This window comes from Eublepharis macularius, chromosome 13 (genome assembly GCF_028583425.1).
Source record: "Eublepharis macularius isolate TG4126 chromosome 13, MPM_Emac_v1.0, whole genome shotgun sequence".
NCBI lineage: Eukaryota > Metazoa > Chordata > Lepidosauria > Squamata > Eublepharidae > Eublepharis > Eublepharis macularius.
This window is the reverse complement of record NC_072802.1, coordinates 50,388,690-50,407,738: the sequence shown is the minus strand read 5'-3', so window position 1 is coordinate 50,407,738 and position 19,049 is coordinate 50,388,690. Positions and strand designations below refer to the sequence as shown.

At 42.1% G+C, this 19,049-nt stretch overlaps 1 protein-coding gene across 1 annotated transcript; it reads right to left on the bottom strand.

The window, feature by feature from the left end:
- Nucleotides 1-1,246: 1,246 nt before the first annotated feature.
- On the bottom strand, nt 1,247-18,371 carry SF3A1 (splicing factor 3a subunit 1). The gene is made up of 17 exons (XM_054996064.1): nt 18,219-18,371; nt 16,095-16,207; nt 15,264-15,468; nt 14,710-14,967; nt 13,321-13,395; nt 11,393-11,543; nt 10,572-10,765; nt 9,280-9,397; nt 9,007-9,192; nt 8,205-8,326; nt 7,832-8,074; nt 7,533-7,743; nt 6,010-6,039; nt 3,932-4,086; nt 3,136-3,237; nt 2,477-2,548; nt 1,247-2,147 (listed from the first exon to the last, which is right to left on the bottom strand). The coding sequence occupies exons 1-17, from the start codon at nt 18,279-18,281 to the stop codon at nt 2,046-2,048; spliced, it is 2,400 nt and encodes a 799-aa protein (XP_054852039.1). The 5' UTR covers nt 18,282-18,371; the 3' UTR covers nt 1,247-2,045.
- Between the last annotated feature and the right edge of the window lie 678 nt (nt 18,372-19,049).

Sequence of the window (19,049 nt, the reverse complement as noted above, 5' to 3'; positions counted from 1 at the left end):
TTCCAAAAACCATGGCATGCCTGAATTTGCTGTCTCTGGGCAAGGGAAGCAGACACTGGCCCGGGGGAAAAAGTAAGCTTTGCATGTACCAGCTAAAGGGATGCTGGTAGATGAGCTGGGAAAGACCCTTGGAGAGCCACTGCCACTCAAAGCAGATTAGATGGACCATTGGTCTGACTTGGTATAACACAGCCACACATGTTCAAGCCATCCTGGAAGAGCTGGAAGCAATTAAGCTGTGTGAACTGAAATATTGATTGAGAAAAAGAGGCAAGGGGATTAGGGAGAGAAATCTGTAGTCGGAGGACCACAGTAGGGTAGATGGAAAGAAATGTGGTTACAAGGCCAGCTTGGGAAAGACAACTGGAATCAATTGCCAAGCCTTCAAAAACAAAAAGATTCTGGGTGGCTTTGGATAAACTCAGGCAGCTGTCTCACTCAGCAGTTCCCTCCCTACTGGGACTCATTCCATACTTCCTTGGGGACAGCGCAATCTTATGCACATCAGCAGTGTTTGTTCAAGGCAGTTCAAGTGGTGACTGCAGTCTCCTCCAATGTTCTCCCTCTCCTCCCATAGCTAGGCTATTTATTAGTCCTACCTGGTTCCTACATAAGGATACAGTGTTTTGAGAATTCTGCCCCCTCCAGCCACTCCTTGGGCAGTAGACCAAGTCTTGGGGCAAATGCCATAAAACCCAAGATATCAATGATTTTGTAGTCAAAACTAAGAGCCAAGAAAAACAGCCAAGCCCAAATGAAAAGCAGAACAGCCTGACATCACTGGTTTTGCTTTCTACTCTACGACACTGATGCAAGGGAAGAAAGAAAAACCCTAGCAGCTCAGCCTCCAAGGAGAAGGATGGAAGAGAGGTCTCCATCTATAGCTATGAAGATGGAAAAGCTACACACACAGGCTTTGGTACTTTGCAGTAGAGTAAAGGCTATTGGGTGAACTGAGATAAGCTAACATTTCTAACATTTATTCCTGGACTCACTCAGACCTTCGTAAGGAACACTGTAACACCAGTTACTTCTAACACTGATCTTTCGGACATTGGAACCTGTACCTCTATACACAATAAGCAAGTGAAGCTGCACTGCAGAGGGAAATAAAGAAATAGGAACTACATTCAATACTATAGTTCTCTGAAGAACTGCTTCTTTAAGCTAAATTTGAAATACAGGCTGGGTTAAATGACTGAGTAATCTGCAATTCACTGATTTCAAGTAATTTACATATGCTAAGTTATAGTTGGACATGTTACTTGTTTCTTTTTATTGTTGCTTTCACATTAAACAAATTTTCAAAACCATTTGGGATGGGAGAAGAAGCAAAAATTGAAGATTCTAGCACATGACCACAAGCTAAGCTCACCCCCTCGAGGCTCATTCATCTCAATCTAAACATATTTTTAAAACACCAAGATCCAAAAACAATGAAATTGATTCCATAAGTTTCAAGATGTTTATCTTTAAATAGCAGTCCTCTCTGTACATCATAGCAAACTGCTTCCAAATGGAGGAGTTGCAATAGGTGGGCTGACAAGTTATGGTATGACCCAGAAACCTGGTTTACTCCCTCTCTTCCATCTGGCTGTTCCAAAGCAACCCTAATCACATATCCTGCACAAAACAATGAATGCTTTTATTACGCTGGTTTTAAAAAATTACTTGGTATGAGAAGGTTAACTGAAATGTTTCGTCTGACAGGTAAAATTCTTTGTATGCCCGCAAGACCCTCCGAAAGTGAAACACTGTGGAATTAGATCAAAGCTAGGCAAGGCCTCATCCACAAAGGGAGAATCACTGGCAATAATATCAACACAGGGATAATTCTGGCAGCATTTTGACTATAGCATGAGCTGTTCAGCTTTACACATTATCAGCTCACAATTGCACAGCTACTGCATGGGCAAAACCAACTTTCTCAGGGCCCAGGATCTACCAGATACAAAATTAAGGTCCAAAATCCAGTCTGAGTGGGAACTCCATGCTGATACTACTCCAGAGCTGCACCAATATGACAACTTCTTGCCACAGGGGTACTACTTCTTTCTGCCTCCTCTTTCTTTGAGTGCTAAGTGGATCACTGAGCCACTTATCATGTTGTAGTATGCCAGAGAATTGGAGTCCTTGATGAAGATGCCCTGTAAAAAACAAGAGAGTTGTGACAGTACCCAAAACTTAGCAAGGGAAAGGCAAGAAAGCATCTACTACTTCACATAACTACTCTGCTCTAGGAGAAAAGTTGCCCTCCCCCTTTTATGTCCAGGCATGAAAGGTAAAGGGGGTTATTTTTATGCAACCTTAAGCAAGGAAAGAAAGAAGGTTCCAGACAGAGTTAATGGTTAAGTAACGGAAGGCTGCACACACAGGGGAAGAGTCCAGTGATCATTAGTCAGGTGCATGCTAATGTTTAAACCAAGAAGTGAAATTCACCTACAACTGGAAAAGCAGCAGTGACCACACTACTCACCTCGTACTGGAGCTTCTGTTTCCCAGCAGGCATCCCAGTAGCTTCATGAATTTTCACCTTTATAACAGAAACCTGGAAACCAGAGAAACACATCCCTTTTGGAATCCAATCCTGCTTCTAATAAGGCACAGGAATCTCTCAGACCAAACAATGCGATCCCCCCATGAAAAGAGTGCTTATTCCAACATCGCTACATCCAACATATTGAGAGCCTAGCAAACAGCCCCAACTGTGCACTTTGCTAGCACGTAGTTTAGGGCAGGGGTAGGAAACAAGGGGCCCACTAGCCACACCCAGCCCTTCACTTGAAACAGATCTGCACCTGAGTTTTCAATGGAGGCACTGCTAAAAGTCTGCCCAGGCTTCATTTTCCAGAAAAATGTTTTCAACCTGTATGAGGTGAAGATAATCTATACATCTAGTTGATGTTATGTATAAGACATATATTTAATACTATACCTGAATGTACACTCTAAATACACTCTTAATGTACACTCTGCCTTTACTGGCAGGTAGTGCCTGCTTTATTATGGAGCTCCACCACTCAAGATGTGTGTCTGTGCAATACCACCACACACAGGCTAGTCTGAGGACTAAAGTGGCACTCGTAAAACAGAAGTTGGCCATCCCTTGTTTCAGTAAAGTCCTGTGGCACGTACCTGGTCAGAGAGTGGAAGGGTGAACACCAGCACCTGGCCGTTGAGCTTCCATTCGGTCTTGTCCTGCATGTTGGGAACCTGAACTTTGACGGTGACTGGACCCTAAGGGAGTAAATATGGAAATTTAGAGAGGGAGCAGCAGAGGGAAGGAAAGAGAACAGATAATATACAGCCTTTTGCTTCTTCACGGAGGAATGTTATTGGCTTTGAGCCTTCAATAACATCCCCGTACACATTCAAATGTTCAAATTCATAATTGCTCCATTCCTGGCTATGGTAACAGGCCATTCAACTGAACAGCGCGCTACCCTTCTTGTTGGGGGGAATACTCAGATCACAGAGAAAGTGGCTCTTTTTTGATGTAGCCATCGAGACTAGAAGTTGGATGCTGAAGAACTTTGTTAAACATGTACAATTGCTTTCGTTTTAATGACTGTATTTCTGAAAGGTCCGCTGACTGCAGAACAAAGCTGTCTCTGTCATGTAAGAGACAGGAAGAGGCAGGCTCCAAAGGAATATGCTGGCAACAGATAAATGTTTTTACAACTTGTTTGCAGCCTGCTTCCCCCTGCATCTTCCGGATAGTATTGTAATTAAATAGCTCTTTGTTAAGCAACATGTTCCGGCTGAAAATGAAGCATCTGAAGTTTCGTTCTGACTCTGAACAGAAAGAGATACTGACAACTGCCCAACCCAACCCCATGGAACCACAAAGGCAGTCTGGAAGATTCTCCTATGACCTGAAATAAAAGCAGTGCTATTTCTTTAAGGTTGTATTAAGCTATTAGTTCTGCACCTTGTTTCTCCGAAGAAACTCCTCCTCTGGCATGAGGCTGTCTTCAGACTTCATCTTCTTAGAAGATGGCTCGTCTTCCATGGGCGGTGGAGGGTGAACAGGAGGCAAAGGTGCTGGGGCAGCAACCGGTGCAACAGGAGGGGCAGGAACAAATGCTGAAGTAATGGCAAAAGGGTTAATTTTGCATGAAATTGCTAACAGCCTTTTCTGGAGCAGTGATTGGCACAACTCAAAGCAGCAGTGTCAAATGGAGAAAATGCTGGAGAGCACAGCATACCATCTACATTCCCTGGGGGGAGAGTAGATGTGCAGGGAAGGGGGGAGTTTCTAGCACTTGGTTGGCATTTGTGGTGCTCTTACAAGGGCAAACCAATTCAGTAATCACTTTAATATACGCTAGAACAGCAAAGAGGGCAGTATGCTCCCTTTGCCATAAGATCTATATGCCTCCTAATTGCACTAAGGGACAATGCATATGTGAACAAAGTAGCAGAAGACTTACCAAACAGAAAAAAAACAATGTAGAATAAACTGCAGGCAAGTTAGTGTGGCATTAGTGGACAGAATACTGGATTTGGACTGGGGAGAACTGGCTTCAACTCTCTTAATTTTTCTCTTTCTCTAACCTCCCTCTAGAAAGTTGTTTGTAAGAAATAAAATGACATCATGTAGGGTGTCACAGTTTTATATCTGGCCTTTCCTCCAAGGAGCTTGATGGAGAAAAAAGTAATAGTTATTCACTCCTAAATATAAACAGCAGCAACCATGTGTCTTTACTATGGACTGACATCAGATATTGCTACAGAAGAGGAATAGGAAACCTGAACACACATTGGTCAGGCCACAGTGAAATGTAGCTCTCTTTTATGGACTAACATTTGACACTCCTGCCCTTAGGGAAAGAGAAAGACAGACACAAAGAAGGAAAGTCATCAGTGATAACTCCAAGGCAAAAAGCAGTTGACCTATAAACATAGGGACACTGTCTGCAGGTTTCTCAGAGCCAAGCATTGCATTCATTGAGCATGAATTTCAAACTGATCATTAGACCTTGAAGTGACCAAGTTGGAGCAACAGAAAGCTGCTCTGAAGCAATCACATGAAAGTTATGCATATGGAAACAAATAATGTGTTTCAACCCAAATTATGTCTTCTTATCAAAGTAGGCTGAAAAGTGGACTCCTGGGCTTCCACCAACTGTATGGTCACTCTTAGAAGGAGTTACTGCTATTCACACGCTTTCTCTGCTCATACTATCCGTATCTGCCAGATATCTAGATATCCATTATGATCAGCTTTAAGGGCCATTTCACAAATGACATGGCACTGCAAGCAAGCAATTCTGATTCTGATCAACATACCTGGACAGTACATGTCTTGGTCTCATTCACACATTATACTTTTAGATATGTCTCTAAAAACCACAGTGCATGAACTCATCGTTATTCTAGATATCTTGGGCTTCAAATGCTTGGTTCGGAGATTGTACAACATTAAAGTACCAACACCCAACTTCACTGTTAGTTTTTTGGCTTGGAGTTACTGGGGGTTTAGTATTTTAAAAAGGCATTAGAATAATTTTGGACAAGAGCACCACCATGTGACAGCTGATGACCTGAACCAACACGGTAGCAACCTTGAACTACTTATCTGAAACTTGGAGGACAGATCGATTTGCACACAAAGGCAGCCAGACCTCACCGGCTAGATAAGCTGGGTTTACTGTCACATATCAACTGCTGTGGCGCAATGCGCCTAAAAAGCATACCAACAAATTTTGTACTTAGTAAGGGTGCTTCTTGGATTCCTGCATTGGTTTCTCTAGCAACAGAGAGAGTACCTGGAGCACCAGCACCCAAGCTAGCATGCAGCCACAAAACCTTTCAAGAGCAGCGGCACTCAGGCCAAGAAGTCTACAAGATCAAAACTATCGACACAGAGACGCACACCACAGCCAGGATCCCCCTTGTACCAATCTGGACAGACAAGAGAAGTGAATGCATGCAAATTAGCTTGGCTTGAAGGTTAGTGATTAGCTGAATTACCTCCGAGGTCACAATGACACTTAAGAAGTTTACCTGGACTGCTGACTGGTCCCTGTCTGTATCCTATATTGTAACAATTAGATACAATAGTTAGTCAATGGCTTCGCTCAGCTGCAACCTATGATATTCATAGAAAGCCTATTTAGATTAAACTGAAACCATACGGGACAGTCTTAGGTCATTATCTGGCCGACATGATACTGGACTGCATGCTGTAACACAGTATAACTTTGATATGAGTAAAAAGTATTTAAGTCTAGCCCCCAACTACCCATACATATTTAAGAGCAGCTTTGGAATGTACAAATTTGACTTCTAATTTTGTAGGCACAACCTATAAACATAAAAGTCTGAACAAGGTTTTCCATGCTGGGAAAGCATCCTAGAGAAGTAATAATAATCACTGCAAGTTATACTCTTTCGGCTGCTTTGGAATGTCAAGTTTCTAGAGTGCTCAAGGAATGGGCCATTTGGAAGTGCTAAATCATCTAGTTTTTACACAACTGCAGAACACTGGGGCAGCGGGGTGGGGGTGGGGAATTAGCTGTTATGAGAAACATGGTACTGGGCAAAGGAAGAAACCTGAAACAATTCGCATCAAGAATCTGTGGGACAGGAACTAATCAGAGAAGAGGTTAAGGAAAATAATAAATGAGTTACTAGATGTCTGGCTCTCCATGAATAAAAAAGGGACAAGCCAGACAGATTAACAGGATGGAGGTGATACTGACAGCTCAATTTTTGGGGGAAAGGACAATCAAATTGGAATGAAGAGGAGCAATTTTATCTCTGCCTATTTTTTATGCCCTTCTCTTCACAGACAAAAATAATGTTGTTGTCAGCACAAACTTTAGGTTGAAGCAAGCTACAGGTTTCTTTTTTGTTAAGTGGCCTCTTGATCCATTAGAAATTGCAGGAGTACAACTAAATGTCATTATAGCCAAGCTGTATTTCCAGTTTGACACAAAATTGCCTGGGGAACCCTATTTGGGTAGAATGGGAGCCAGAAATGTTTTAAACAACTAACTAACTAAATTCAGCAAATGATGATAGCCACATTTTAAGTTAAGTTAAACAAAGGAGTTCCTCACATGAATTTTCTGGACTTGATTCTGTTCCAGAAATAGCCAAGTATAGCCCTGATGAAACTTGAAAGCTTGCATGACACTGTGGCATCTCTAAATGCAACAGCTGGAGTGGGCCACTGGGCTGCTGTGAAGAATGTGCCACTGGAAGTGGATTCTGACCAACCAATGGTGATTGACAGGCACTCGTTTCTCTGCAAGTGAGAAGCTACAAAACTCTAAAGACACTAGCCCTGTTACAGGTTATAATGAATGCATGTACAATTCATGTATAGTGTACACTTGATTGCTCTTCGTATGTGTGTTGAGTAATTCTCATGTTACAGTCAATGTATGTGCCTGTGATACAAACCCCACATTTATCCAGGTCCTCGTGCCTGGTTTCATTTGTAAAGTGAACACACACAGGCTCTTTCTTACAAACAGATGTACAGGGCTACTATTAAGAGAGAGAGATTGTTCAACACTGACCTGTGGGCACAATCATAGGAGGGGGCCGCGGAGCCATTATGGGTGGAGCAGAAGGTGGCATTGGAACAACGTTGATCCGAGGGGCATGTATGATTGGTGGCATGGGAGCAGCGATAACAGAGCCTGGTGGTAAACGAACCACTGAAGTCATAGGAGGACGAGGCATGACAGGAACAGCACTGACAACAGTTGTGCGGACAGGAGGTGGCATCTAGAAGACATGCTTGGGTTATTTAAGAACTTCAACTTTTTTGGGGGGGGGGACCAAACATTCCACATAAGCAAGCAGCAACTCTTACTGAAGGAGGGCGGGGTACAGATGCAATTGGTGGAGCACTTGTCGGGATGTTTGGAGCTGATGAAAGGGGTGGGGGCTGGGGCATCTCATTGGGTTTGCTTGGACCAATCTTCTCCTTGCTGTCATCTTCAGGCACCAGCCCCTTAGCCTTATGGATCGCTTCTATCTGCTCTTGCAGGGTGATGTTGGCTTGAGCAGCCTGCTGAGTTCGGGCCATGCTGCCTGAGTGACCATCCCAGGTCACCTAATGAAAGAGAATAGGTAATATGAAAGGAAATGCATTAAGATTAATAACGGCAAGCCTGTTACCTAAGAATTTCAATTCCTGCTCATTTATGGCAATATAGAAAGTAACCAGCCTGCTCTTACCGTACCTTTTCTTCTGGCTTCTGGATCTCCTCTTCCCCAATCTTCTTGCCAATAGCAGTCTCTTCCACACCAAAAATATCAGTACGACGCTCAGCCAACTGTTTCAAACTGCTTTCGATATCCAAACCTAGATAGACGGGAACAAAACTGCTGATCAGGTTTTATCTTACAAAACACAGCATCAATCAGAATGCTCCAGATTGACCAGATTAAAATGAACCCACTAAAAAGGTTTTGAGATGTTCTTGCGCATTTTGCCTTCTCTGTTTGCTACTTTAAAGGTTCTGCATAACTCAAGCATGAGAGAGAACACTCTTTTATGCTCAATTCCTCCGAAGAGCTCAAAGCAGTTTACATATGGCTCTCAAATGATCTCTCATCCAGGAATCTCACAGGAATCAATCTAATGATCTTCAGCAGCAGTGTCATGTGCCTTTAGAACATTTTATGGGCTATCATCATGAAGTACTGTGTTGTCTCTGCAATCCAACTTAACAACTGCCCTGAAACTACCTTTCAGTGCAATCCTAAGCAGAGTTCAATGGGCTTAGACCAGAGTAACTCTGCTTAGGATTTCACTGTTGAAGAACGGCTGGGCCTTCAATTGCCAATTAGTAACTCTCCTTTTTGAAGTTAGAGTCAATCTAGTAATGCACATTTTTACAGTACAATTTTTACAAAACACAGGTGTTTTTAAAGGACCTGACCACACTCTCCATTTGAAATACATGCTGGTAGGAAATAGTAAACTGGATAAAGGTTGAAAGAAGAACAGAATATTTCTACAACCAGCTGCGTATGACTGACCTGGGGCATAAACTTCATCATCAGTCTGCTTCTCCCGGAGGGAACGATCTCTTTGCTCCAGCCAGCGAGGATCCAGAAGCCCAATTCGCATGTGTTCTTGCATTTTGCTGGCAGGAATCTTCTCCCCAGTGATGGGGGAAACTAGATACTCATCTGGGGCTGGGGTAGGTGGCAAAGGCTTGGATGCTGCAGAAGGAAGAAAGCCACACTGTTAGAGATGACTTTATCGAACCTTCGAATCACGCATGCAAAGATATAGGAGTCAAAAGTTACCTTTAGGATCATAATCTTTCCTGACAATAACTTGATCTGGAGTAGGGGGAAGAGGAGGTGGCATTGGAGCTTCTGGAGGGGGTGGAACTTTCTGGTTCTCATCTTCTTCATCAGAGCCCTTTAACATTTATAAATGAGACATCATAAAATTGCAACATAGATTGATGTCTAGTTTGTTCACACCAACTTTTAACCAATAGGGTAAATTCTGCACCTGTGGGTAAATACGAATCTGGCTCCCCAAGTCCTCTGAGAGACTGTAGGTCTAATCTCAGCTGTATATTCCTGTGCTGCAGAATTCCTATATACATTACCTTTGATAAAGCAACCTGACAGAGCTACTGTAAGCATGTTTCCTGTCCCTTGACCATAGTTACCTGATTGGAATAAGCCACTCGAAACCATAGTTAAAGCTCTGAAACCAGCTTTAAACACTAGTTACAAATCTTGGGAGTATACTGTGGTTAGCACTAACCATTGTTAACATCAGTGCACACACAACAGCAAGCCTTAACGAAGGACAAAGGGCATTCACACACAAGGCAAGATGCCCTGCGTGTGAATGCCATGATTTGAAGCCATGATTTCATAGTCTCAAGATTAAGGAACAAGTAATAATGTGCCCATTCCCAATCCAAACCAATACAGCCAGAGATGCTCAGCAAGAGGGATAACCCATGTTTTATTCTGGGGAGAGTTCATGAATGGAACATAGCTGATGTTCAGGCTGTTTCACGTGGGGGTCAGAAGAGCATTTCCCCAGATTGGGTTAGTAGTCATGTGGCAAGGGAAAGTGGTTCTCCTTCTCCTGAAGGTTTTGGGTTGCTTAATAAAAAGACAGAGCTGGCTTATGTAACAACAGAGTAATTTTACAATTCAGGCTAATTCCCTGGGCACTGGCTGTCCTAATTCCTGGTTTATGGAAATCTATCCTTTGAACACTGGAGATAACTCGTCAAGATTACTGATGCAGAGCATGACTGCAAAGTGCTATTTGATGGATCCTTGTATGAGCTGAGACTAGCTGTTTTTCAGATTCCTCTTCTGTCCATAGGAGGTTCACCAACAGTGACAAAATGTTCCGATCGTTTTCTTAATTTCTATTCTCAGAATTATGTTGCAGACATTAATTCTTGACCATATGACTTCAGCATAGCACTGAAGATCCAGGACATTATTTATGCAGCTAAAACACTGAAATCCTCACTGGGGCTGAGGATGACATTTCCAAAATATCTGCCAGTCTACTTTCAAGCCCTGCCACATTTAAATGCCTTTGGTCAGCTACTCACTTCATCCATATCCTGCACTTGAGTGTCCTGGTCTAACTGGGATGGAGTCTCCTCTGTTTTTTCTTGTTTCTCATCTTCATCATCCGACTCTACCTCCATCTCCACTTCTTCACTTTCACCAAACTTCTCATATCGTTCCTGGATCAGAATGCGAGCTCCCAGCTCCTCGGGTGTGGTGGGAGGAGGGAAGTTCCCTACAACAGAAAGGGAGGGGGGGGCGTCAATTTCACCACTGCTTAATCTCCCAGCGATGAGACCTACACAATGCATATTATAACAAGCTTCACATTATTTTAATATTTGAGTCCACCTGGGATGGTAATTAATAGAAAGAGTGAAGGTGAGACAATATTATAGGATCTGAGCTCTGCTTCTGTTTGCAAGCAACCTTTTATTCTTTATTTGGATCTGTATCTCAGCTGGATCTGTTTCCCAGTTCCGCTATCATCCTGGCTACAGCATAATTTACTTCCTAGTCTTCAAGGTGGGTGGTATTTTCTCTTCAACTCACACAGACTCAATTTATAATGCCCCTTTGTGTCAATTCAAGCAATACACTTAAATACAATAATTATGCAAGATTTTCTGATTCTTGCGTATCGGGTTTTCTGTCATGTTGTTTGGTTTTGTGTCTGGTTTTTATATGGCTGAACACAGTAATTATTCCTTGCTCTATTATTGTGGTTTTTAATATTATGTGTTTTTATAGTCTGCTTCTGAGCTGCCTGTGGATCCTTACAGAATGAAAATGGAAGAGTAAAAATGTTTTAATAAATAAGTGCTAGTTGCAAAAAAAAAAAAAAGGCAACGGATTATTTAACCTTGTTCAGTGGGCTGGAAGTCCACAGTTTCTACTACTACAAAGTCATGCCAGTCGATCTGGGCATATGCAACACGCTCTCTCTCTTTCTCTTCCTCTTCCTTCTTCCGCTCTCGCTCCTGAAACTTTGCCCATTCCACTCTGTAGCATGCCTGCTCAGGAAAGAGAAAAGCCCGAAAAACAGAAATCTTGTTATGGTATGCAAGGCATTGTCACCTATTCTCACATTGTATCACACAGCGATTAAAATGAAGAAAGTGCTGGTCAATTAAAACTTTCAGGACATCACCAGAAACAAATCTGAAACACTGTTGCATCATTAGTATGTTCTCTCTTAATAAACTCATTAGCTAGGATCTCATATCTTACCCTACATCTATGCCAGACTCTATGTTCTGTAATACACTTGCAGAATTAGTCTTTATAGATTTTGAGCGACTGATCTAGATCAAAATATGTAGAAATCAATTTCATAATCAGATCAATAATCCCTAAGGGCCCCTCTGCTCCAAAATGATAGGATGCTATATATGAACTTTGCCTTACAGGCAACATTAACAAAACACTGAAAACTAAATAGCATTGCAGCATATGAATGAGATTTATAAGCACCTTTCCCACAAAAGGATAAATATATTTAGACTGCAGATGGCTCCTCTAGCTAATAAGGAGCAATTCAACTAAGCCAGTGGCTCATCAAAACTGCACAGGTAGCTTCCCCAAATAAGCATCAACAACAGTCCAGTCTCCCCTCTTTGGAAGCTCACTGAGCCAGAGAACACAAAGTCACTTCACTCTCCAGTTATGTATCAAAAGAGCAACCATTGCTTTCCCACTTTTTGGTTTTTTGCTTCCCTGAGGTCCTCTAAATAATGTCATGGAGATGTCTGTCCTTCCTTCCATCAGCTGGGCATGCAGTGGTGCCACTGATGCCTGACCTTCAGGCCAAAATCCAGGGCTTCAGCTCATGGGCTCAGCATAGTGGCCTCAAAAGAATGGCTTTGCATTTAACCTATATACATTACAATCTTAAGGGGGGGGCTGCCATAAGACCACTAAAACCGGAATCTAAAGCTATCTAAACTGCACCACTGTGGGCATGGATGAATGGTGCTAGACAAACATCCTGCCTATTTCTCCTTAGTTGGCCACTAAGAATCTTCAACAAATGTTTATCATGTTTCGAGGAGATTATTACGACAAATGTTGTGATCCCAGCCTGGGTTAACAGAAGCAACTAAATAAGCCACAACCATTGACAGCAATAGACTTTATATACTATATTCACGGACTTGACTTGTTTGAAAGTTAAAAACAGGAGGATACGTTGAAACATTTTGGAGGGAAAAAACACAAAAACAAAGTGCTGCATTTGTAGGAAAAAGAACAGCTGAATGCAGGTATTATCCCTGCTATAAGTATTGCCATTCAGATACACTGTATTTCATATCTTTTAATTTTTGGCTTGGAGTTGGTTTCAGACATTAAAACTTCTGTTTCTTTGTAACAGGCATGACTATGACCTGTCAACCACAACTGCACACTCCTCCACTTGCATCCTCCAGTATGATGTGATGTGACTGGTTTTGAGCAGTTTTTGCTTTTTTTAGAGATAGGCAAACTACAAATGCTGAAAAATAAATTGTCAAATGCAAGTATTTAATTTCCATTGCTATCTGCACAACTAAGAGAAAGCACAGCAAATGAACCTTACTTTGTGCCTGTCACAAAGAAACAGAAGTTTGCTGACATGAAAATTTACACTAGCCTGGAATTCAGACATCACAACAAAGTTTTTATGTCAGTTTTATGAGTAGCTCCTTTGCAGGCTGAGCACTGTAGAACAAACATTTTAAATAAAATTACAGGTTCAAAACACAAAAATGACCTAAGGTGTGCAAGAAAAATCATAAATTATTTCTTAATTACCTGGTCCAATACTTCCTTGGGGTTTTCTGCCTCCTTCTTGAGTTTTGTAATTAAGCCCTTAGGTGGGATTAAGATCTGAAACAAATTTTTCAAGATGTTACTGAAAGCTAGAATCCTAACTAGGGTTCTATTCTAAACTGCTAAAAAAAGACAGCATAGAATCCATATTAATTCAAGCTACTTTATGAGGTTTGGGATTCAAAGTATGGGATATAACTATTTTAAGAGAATTTAAATTCTATGTACTTGCAATCCAAATTCTCTCTCAAGAAAAGCCACATAGTGAACTGTATAAATTGTGAAACCTAAACACATTTACCACATTTTACATAACTAATTCTGGCTTTGCTAGTCATAATTAGGGGCAGTGAGCTATACAGGGTACTGGAACCCCATCTCTGATCACTAGAGACCACTCTGCTGGGATTTTAGCAAGCATTGTACATATATTTCCTATTCTCATTACAACAATATTTACTAGAAAACTTGCTTAAAACAAAACAAAATCCCGTCATTCTGAGGAAGGTGAAATTTGTGCCTAGTACCACATTCCACGTCTTTTCTGCACGCCTGCAGAATGAAAGAAAGCATCTCAAGAAGCGAGTTTCAACTCATGAAAATTGCTGCTGGAATAAATAGTGTTAATCTTTGAAGTGGGAGAGCCAGGGTGTTGTGGTAGGTGGTTACAAGCATCAGACTAGGATCTGGGAAACCCAAGTTCAAATGTCCATTGCCATGGAAGAGTGCTGAGTGTCCTTGAACCAGCCACACATACTCAGACTAACCCACCTCAGAAGGCTGTTGTAAGAAAAAAATAGAGGAGAGGAGAACTATGGAAATAACTTTCGGGGCCCCACTGGGAAGAAAAGTAGGGTATAAATGAAATATTTAAGGTGCTACTGGATTTCTGCTTTATTTTGCTATAACAGACTAACACAGTTGCTCCTTGAGAATATATGCAACCGTGCCGAAAGCTGGCAAGAGTTTCTAAAAACAATGCCAATTGTACACAGTAAAGATGAGATGGCAACAAGCACAATTGCTATTTATGTCTGCTGATGCAAACTAGGTCATATTACAGAGATATACGGCATTACCTTTAATATTTTACTTCAAGTACAGAACTAATGTGTTGCTACTCCAACTGTTTCCCTAGACATTAGGAAACAACTTCCCTCTTAGACCACTGAACACGCAATCAGAATGAGAGCCTCTTTGCCCAGCATCCATAGCAGCATTTCTTTGCAACTTCACAGATAAAAAACATACATTAACTTCTATTTCTCTTTGAAATACATATTTGCTGTCCTCCTTAAGACAGAAAACTGTCCTTGGACTTGCTGAGCTCAATGTCTTCAAGAGTATGGCTGCATCCAAGAATAGAGTTACCTTGGTGTACTGTTCCACCAGTTTGGTGAAGTAGTTGAAGAGACTGTGCTGTGGGCGCAAGAAATCAAACTGGTAGTTCCTCTGCTCCTTCTGCATCAGCTGGGTGAGGAACTGTCTGCCATTCCGAGCAACAAACTGCGCTGTCAGCTTTACCACATCCAAATCAAAGGCAGAGATTGATGGGGGGTCTGCAATGAATTCAAACTCTGGAGGAGGCTCCTTTGGAACAACAGTTTCCTGAATCACCTGTGCCTGCACCTATGGGAAGAACACACAAATTGAACGCCAGCTGGTCTATATTCTGCCTCAGTAAGCACATAGGTCATAGAGCCTGAGCATGCATTATTTTAAAGTAACATAGTGATGATTTCTAATGGCTTAATTATAAAGAAAATGACTCTTATCAGAATGACTTAATGTATATTTAAAAAGCCATAATTCTTAGTAATCTCTACAAACTGGGGTGCCTTTCTACAAGGGGGGACAGAAAAGAGGCTGTGAAAAACTTCAACTACCTGGACTTCCTGCAGCCAGAGAAAGGTGACCCCACTTACCTTTTGGGGGAGCTGCTGTTGAGCACTCTGCTGCTGCTGCATGACCTTCGGGATGGCTGCAGAGGGCTCCTGAGCCTTCCCTTCCTTGAACTCGTTGACTTTGTGTCGGTAGTAGGCATGGTAAGGATCATTAGGGTTCAAGAAATTGAATTTGGGATTATTTATCTCATTCTGACGGATTCGGGCTTCAAACTCAGGACCATTTCTGGAAAGATAAAAAGCAGAAATCAGTGCCAAAACAAGCTTTCCCTGAAAACCATTACGATTATCATACAGAGTCAGCCAAAACAACAGGGCATGTTTACATCCTCATTACCTTCTTACATAACACAAGCAAATAATTCATAGCCAGGATTTCTCAAAGAGTACCTACTCCTTGTCTGATTTCCAAGGTCATCTTTAGAAACTATCCTCCACATACTTTCATATTTGATCAGGAGACAGGACAGTGATACCGCAGCTTTAGAACTCTCTCCCTAAAGAGGCTTGCCTAGCTTTTAATTTAGCAAGACTTACACAGTCAAGTCCATTCTTTTCTCTAAATAAAGGCTGTGAGGAGCAGGTAACTGTTTCTGCTCCATAATGCTTTTTTCAAGACTCCAGGCTGCTGTCCATTAGCTGTGAGTAGCTGCTATGTTTTTATACTATCCGTTTATTTTAAATTTGTGAGCTGCCTTGTGGGCACCTTTTTTCTTTAAAAGGCAAAACGTATATGTAAAAATAAATAAAATAATAATCTGTCCCACCGAGTCTGATGATGCTACCAGAATACATCTCTTGTTCATGTTTGCAAGCTCTAATGTTACCTGAAGCCAATTTATGGTGACTCACCTAGCCACAAAGCTGGCTGTCTTGTCCACAATATTCCTAACCTCCGGTGGTGGGTAAATAATTCCCACAACAGGTTTGGCTGGTGTGGTTTCTTCTTTTGGCTCATCCTCAGGCTGCAATAAGAGAATAAATTGAAAAAACTATATTTTCCACACTCCTCAATCTACATGTTATCAAGCTATAAAGGTAAAGTGATCTATTTTTCTGCTGCAAACATATATGCACAGCTATCATTCACTTATTTTGTGGGACCCAGAAGTATTCCCTAAACACAGAATTTTTCCTGTGGAAACATTTTATTAGTATTCAAATGGCAATATTGTGCAGGTGAGAAAATTTGTTTCTTGGTAGTCAGGCATTCCCCTGTTTTTCTGAGTATTACATGAAAAATGGTTACATGACTGTTCCCCATTGAAATTTTAAATTCATCAGAGGTTTGGCCCCTTAAGCTGTCAAGATAGGAAATACCTCAGGAATGAGACCTAAGCAGCTCTAAACTCTCAAAAGAAAGAACAGAACACCATGTTAAATAACAATGTTCTTCTATGCAGCATTGCACCCTCCTTAATAACTGAAATCAAAAGACTTAGAAGGGTTTAACTCGTTAGAATGGCACTGTAAATCTTCTATTTTTTGCAGATAACACTTGCAAAAGGTTGCTTCATGATATAAAGTCTGGGTACGAAAAGTTATTTCATACACATGAGTGTAGACTGAGCTACAAACCAGGAAGCACTTGGTTCAAATTTATTTCAAATATTTTAAAAGATTCCCAGTACAGCTAACTACTATATAACAAATACAAACAATAAATATCTATATAGTCACTGCCAAGTCTAAAGACTTTTACAACCAGCACCATTTTGAGACAGATTAAAAACACTAGAAAGACACAATGACGTATCTTATTTTCCAATGACATTTGTTATACCCCATCACCTCTACCACAGAGCAATCTTATTCAGAGCGACTCCAGTCTACACCCACTGATTCAATGCATACAACTGCACCATCATGATCTTTAGGCAAGCTAACCTTGCTGCCTCCCTCATTTGAAACGCATCTTGTCAGCTATCCTAAAAACTACGGTTGTGAAACAGGTTAAAAACTCCTTAACTAAAATAATATAGAAGTACCTTTAAGAAAAGCTCTAGACATTAGTCCCAACCATTATATTAATGCTAAACATTAAACACTGCCACCTTTAGCAACCCAACATAAACTGGTTATTAAACAACAAACATGATGAGCTATCTTTTGTCTTTTTGAGAAAAGCAGACAAAACTTTATAAATATGTACTGTTTTATAACTTTTTCTAACATTTAAAAGACTTAATATGCATTCTCTTCTTGTAATTCTTTCAGCACTATACAGTAGGCCAGAATTATTACCCTTGTATTTGGAAACTGAGGGTGGAAAGTTTGAGTGGCTGCATGCCTGAAGTAACCGGATGAGTTTGTGTCAGTGGTGAGATTTTAACTGTGGACCTCTCGCATCACAATCTCAGTCTCTTGGGCCCTACAGGCCAGGATTCACCCATGCAATGTTATTCTGTGTACAGATTTTGCAAAATATTTTGTGAAATGGTACTGTGTTCCACAGCACCTGGAAGCCCTGCCACAATCCAGCCCCCCACTTAGGGCTGCCAACTTCTAGATGGTGGCTGGAGGCCTCCCAGAACAACCTATCTCCAGGCCACAGAGATCGAAAACAGATGCTTTGGAGGTTGCAGTGTATGGTATTATAACCCTCCCCAAAATCCGCCCTCTCCAACCTCCAAGATTCGAGACCTAGAACTCCCTTGAGGTATACTAGACCCGGCTCCTTCCACCTAACATAGAGAGAGGAGAGAGAGTGGACAGCGAGTGGCAGTTATAGCAACAGGCCTTATCGGTCGTCCACTGGGAAGCAGCGTGTAACCCTCGCCCTCCCGTCCAGTAAGCACAGTATACCATATACTATGATGGCATCAAGAACTACAATCCCCAGAATGCAACGTTCTCCTCCACAAAGCCCCACGAGACGCAAATTCCCCGCCCCTTCGGTGGGCCCGGACTTCAACTCCGAGTGAAGAGCGGAGGGGGGGGGGAGTGAGGAGCATAGGGGGAGGGGCAGAATTGTACCTGCTTCGCTTCAGGTGGCGCTGGCTGGGCAGGCGCCATCGCCTGCACAGGCCCGGCAGGCATGGTGCCTCCTCAATCCGGCTGTACAAACGCAGCAGATAACAACACACCCAACTCCGTGGCAAAGCGACAAAATGTCGGCGCTCCGAAGAATACGCGCGATCACGTCACAGACGCAGAGACGTATTGGCGCATGCGCATTCTTACTATTAAGGGACTTTTCTTGACGCCATGGCGACCAAAGAAATGAGAGGAATGAGCATGCGCAAACTCCTGGAAAGCGTGCGCAGACAACCCGTTTCCCCTCCCTCCCGGAAAGATCTGCGACGTCAGAAGTTAATGGAACGTTTCACCGGAAGAGGGTTCGTTCCATTGACGGGGAAAAAAGAGGGAGGTATAGAAGCTGTAGCGGCACGTCCGGCTCCCTGTTAAATGTAAATGGGGACGTAAAAAGCAACGTGGAGGCCATAGAGACAAGGGTAGATTGCCAATCTCCAGGTGGTTCCTGGATATCCAGACGGCCGAGATCAATTCCCCTGGGGAAAAAATGGCTGTTCTGTAGGGCGGATTCTATGGCATTACCCCGATGAGATCTCTCTCCTCCTCAAACCTCTCTTCCCCCTCCCCCGAATCTCCAGGAATTTCCCAACTGGGTCCTGGCAACCCTTCAGTTACCAAACTTTACAACTAACGCAGGTTACAGTAACACAATCTTCCGGCAAAAATTGAAAGCCACTGTTAACCATCGCCGTTAAAACATCTTTTTAATAACAAACCTTTTTTGTATAGGTGCAAGGTGACGCTACTTTATTCCTTGGCTTCTCTATGGCA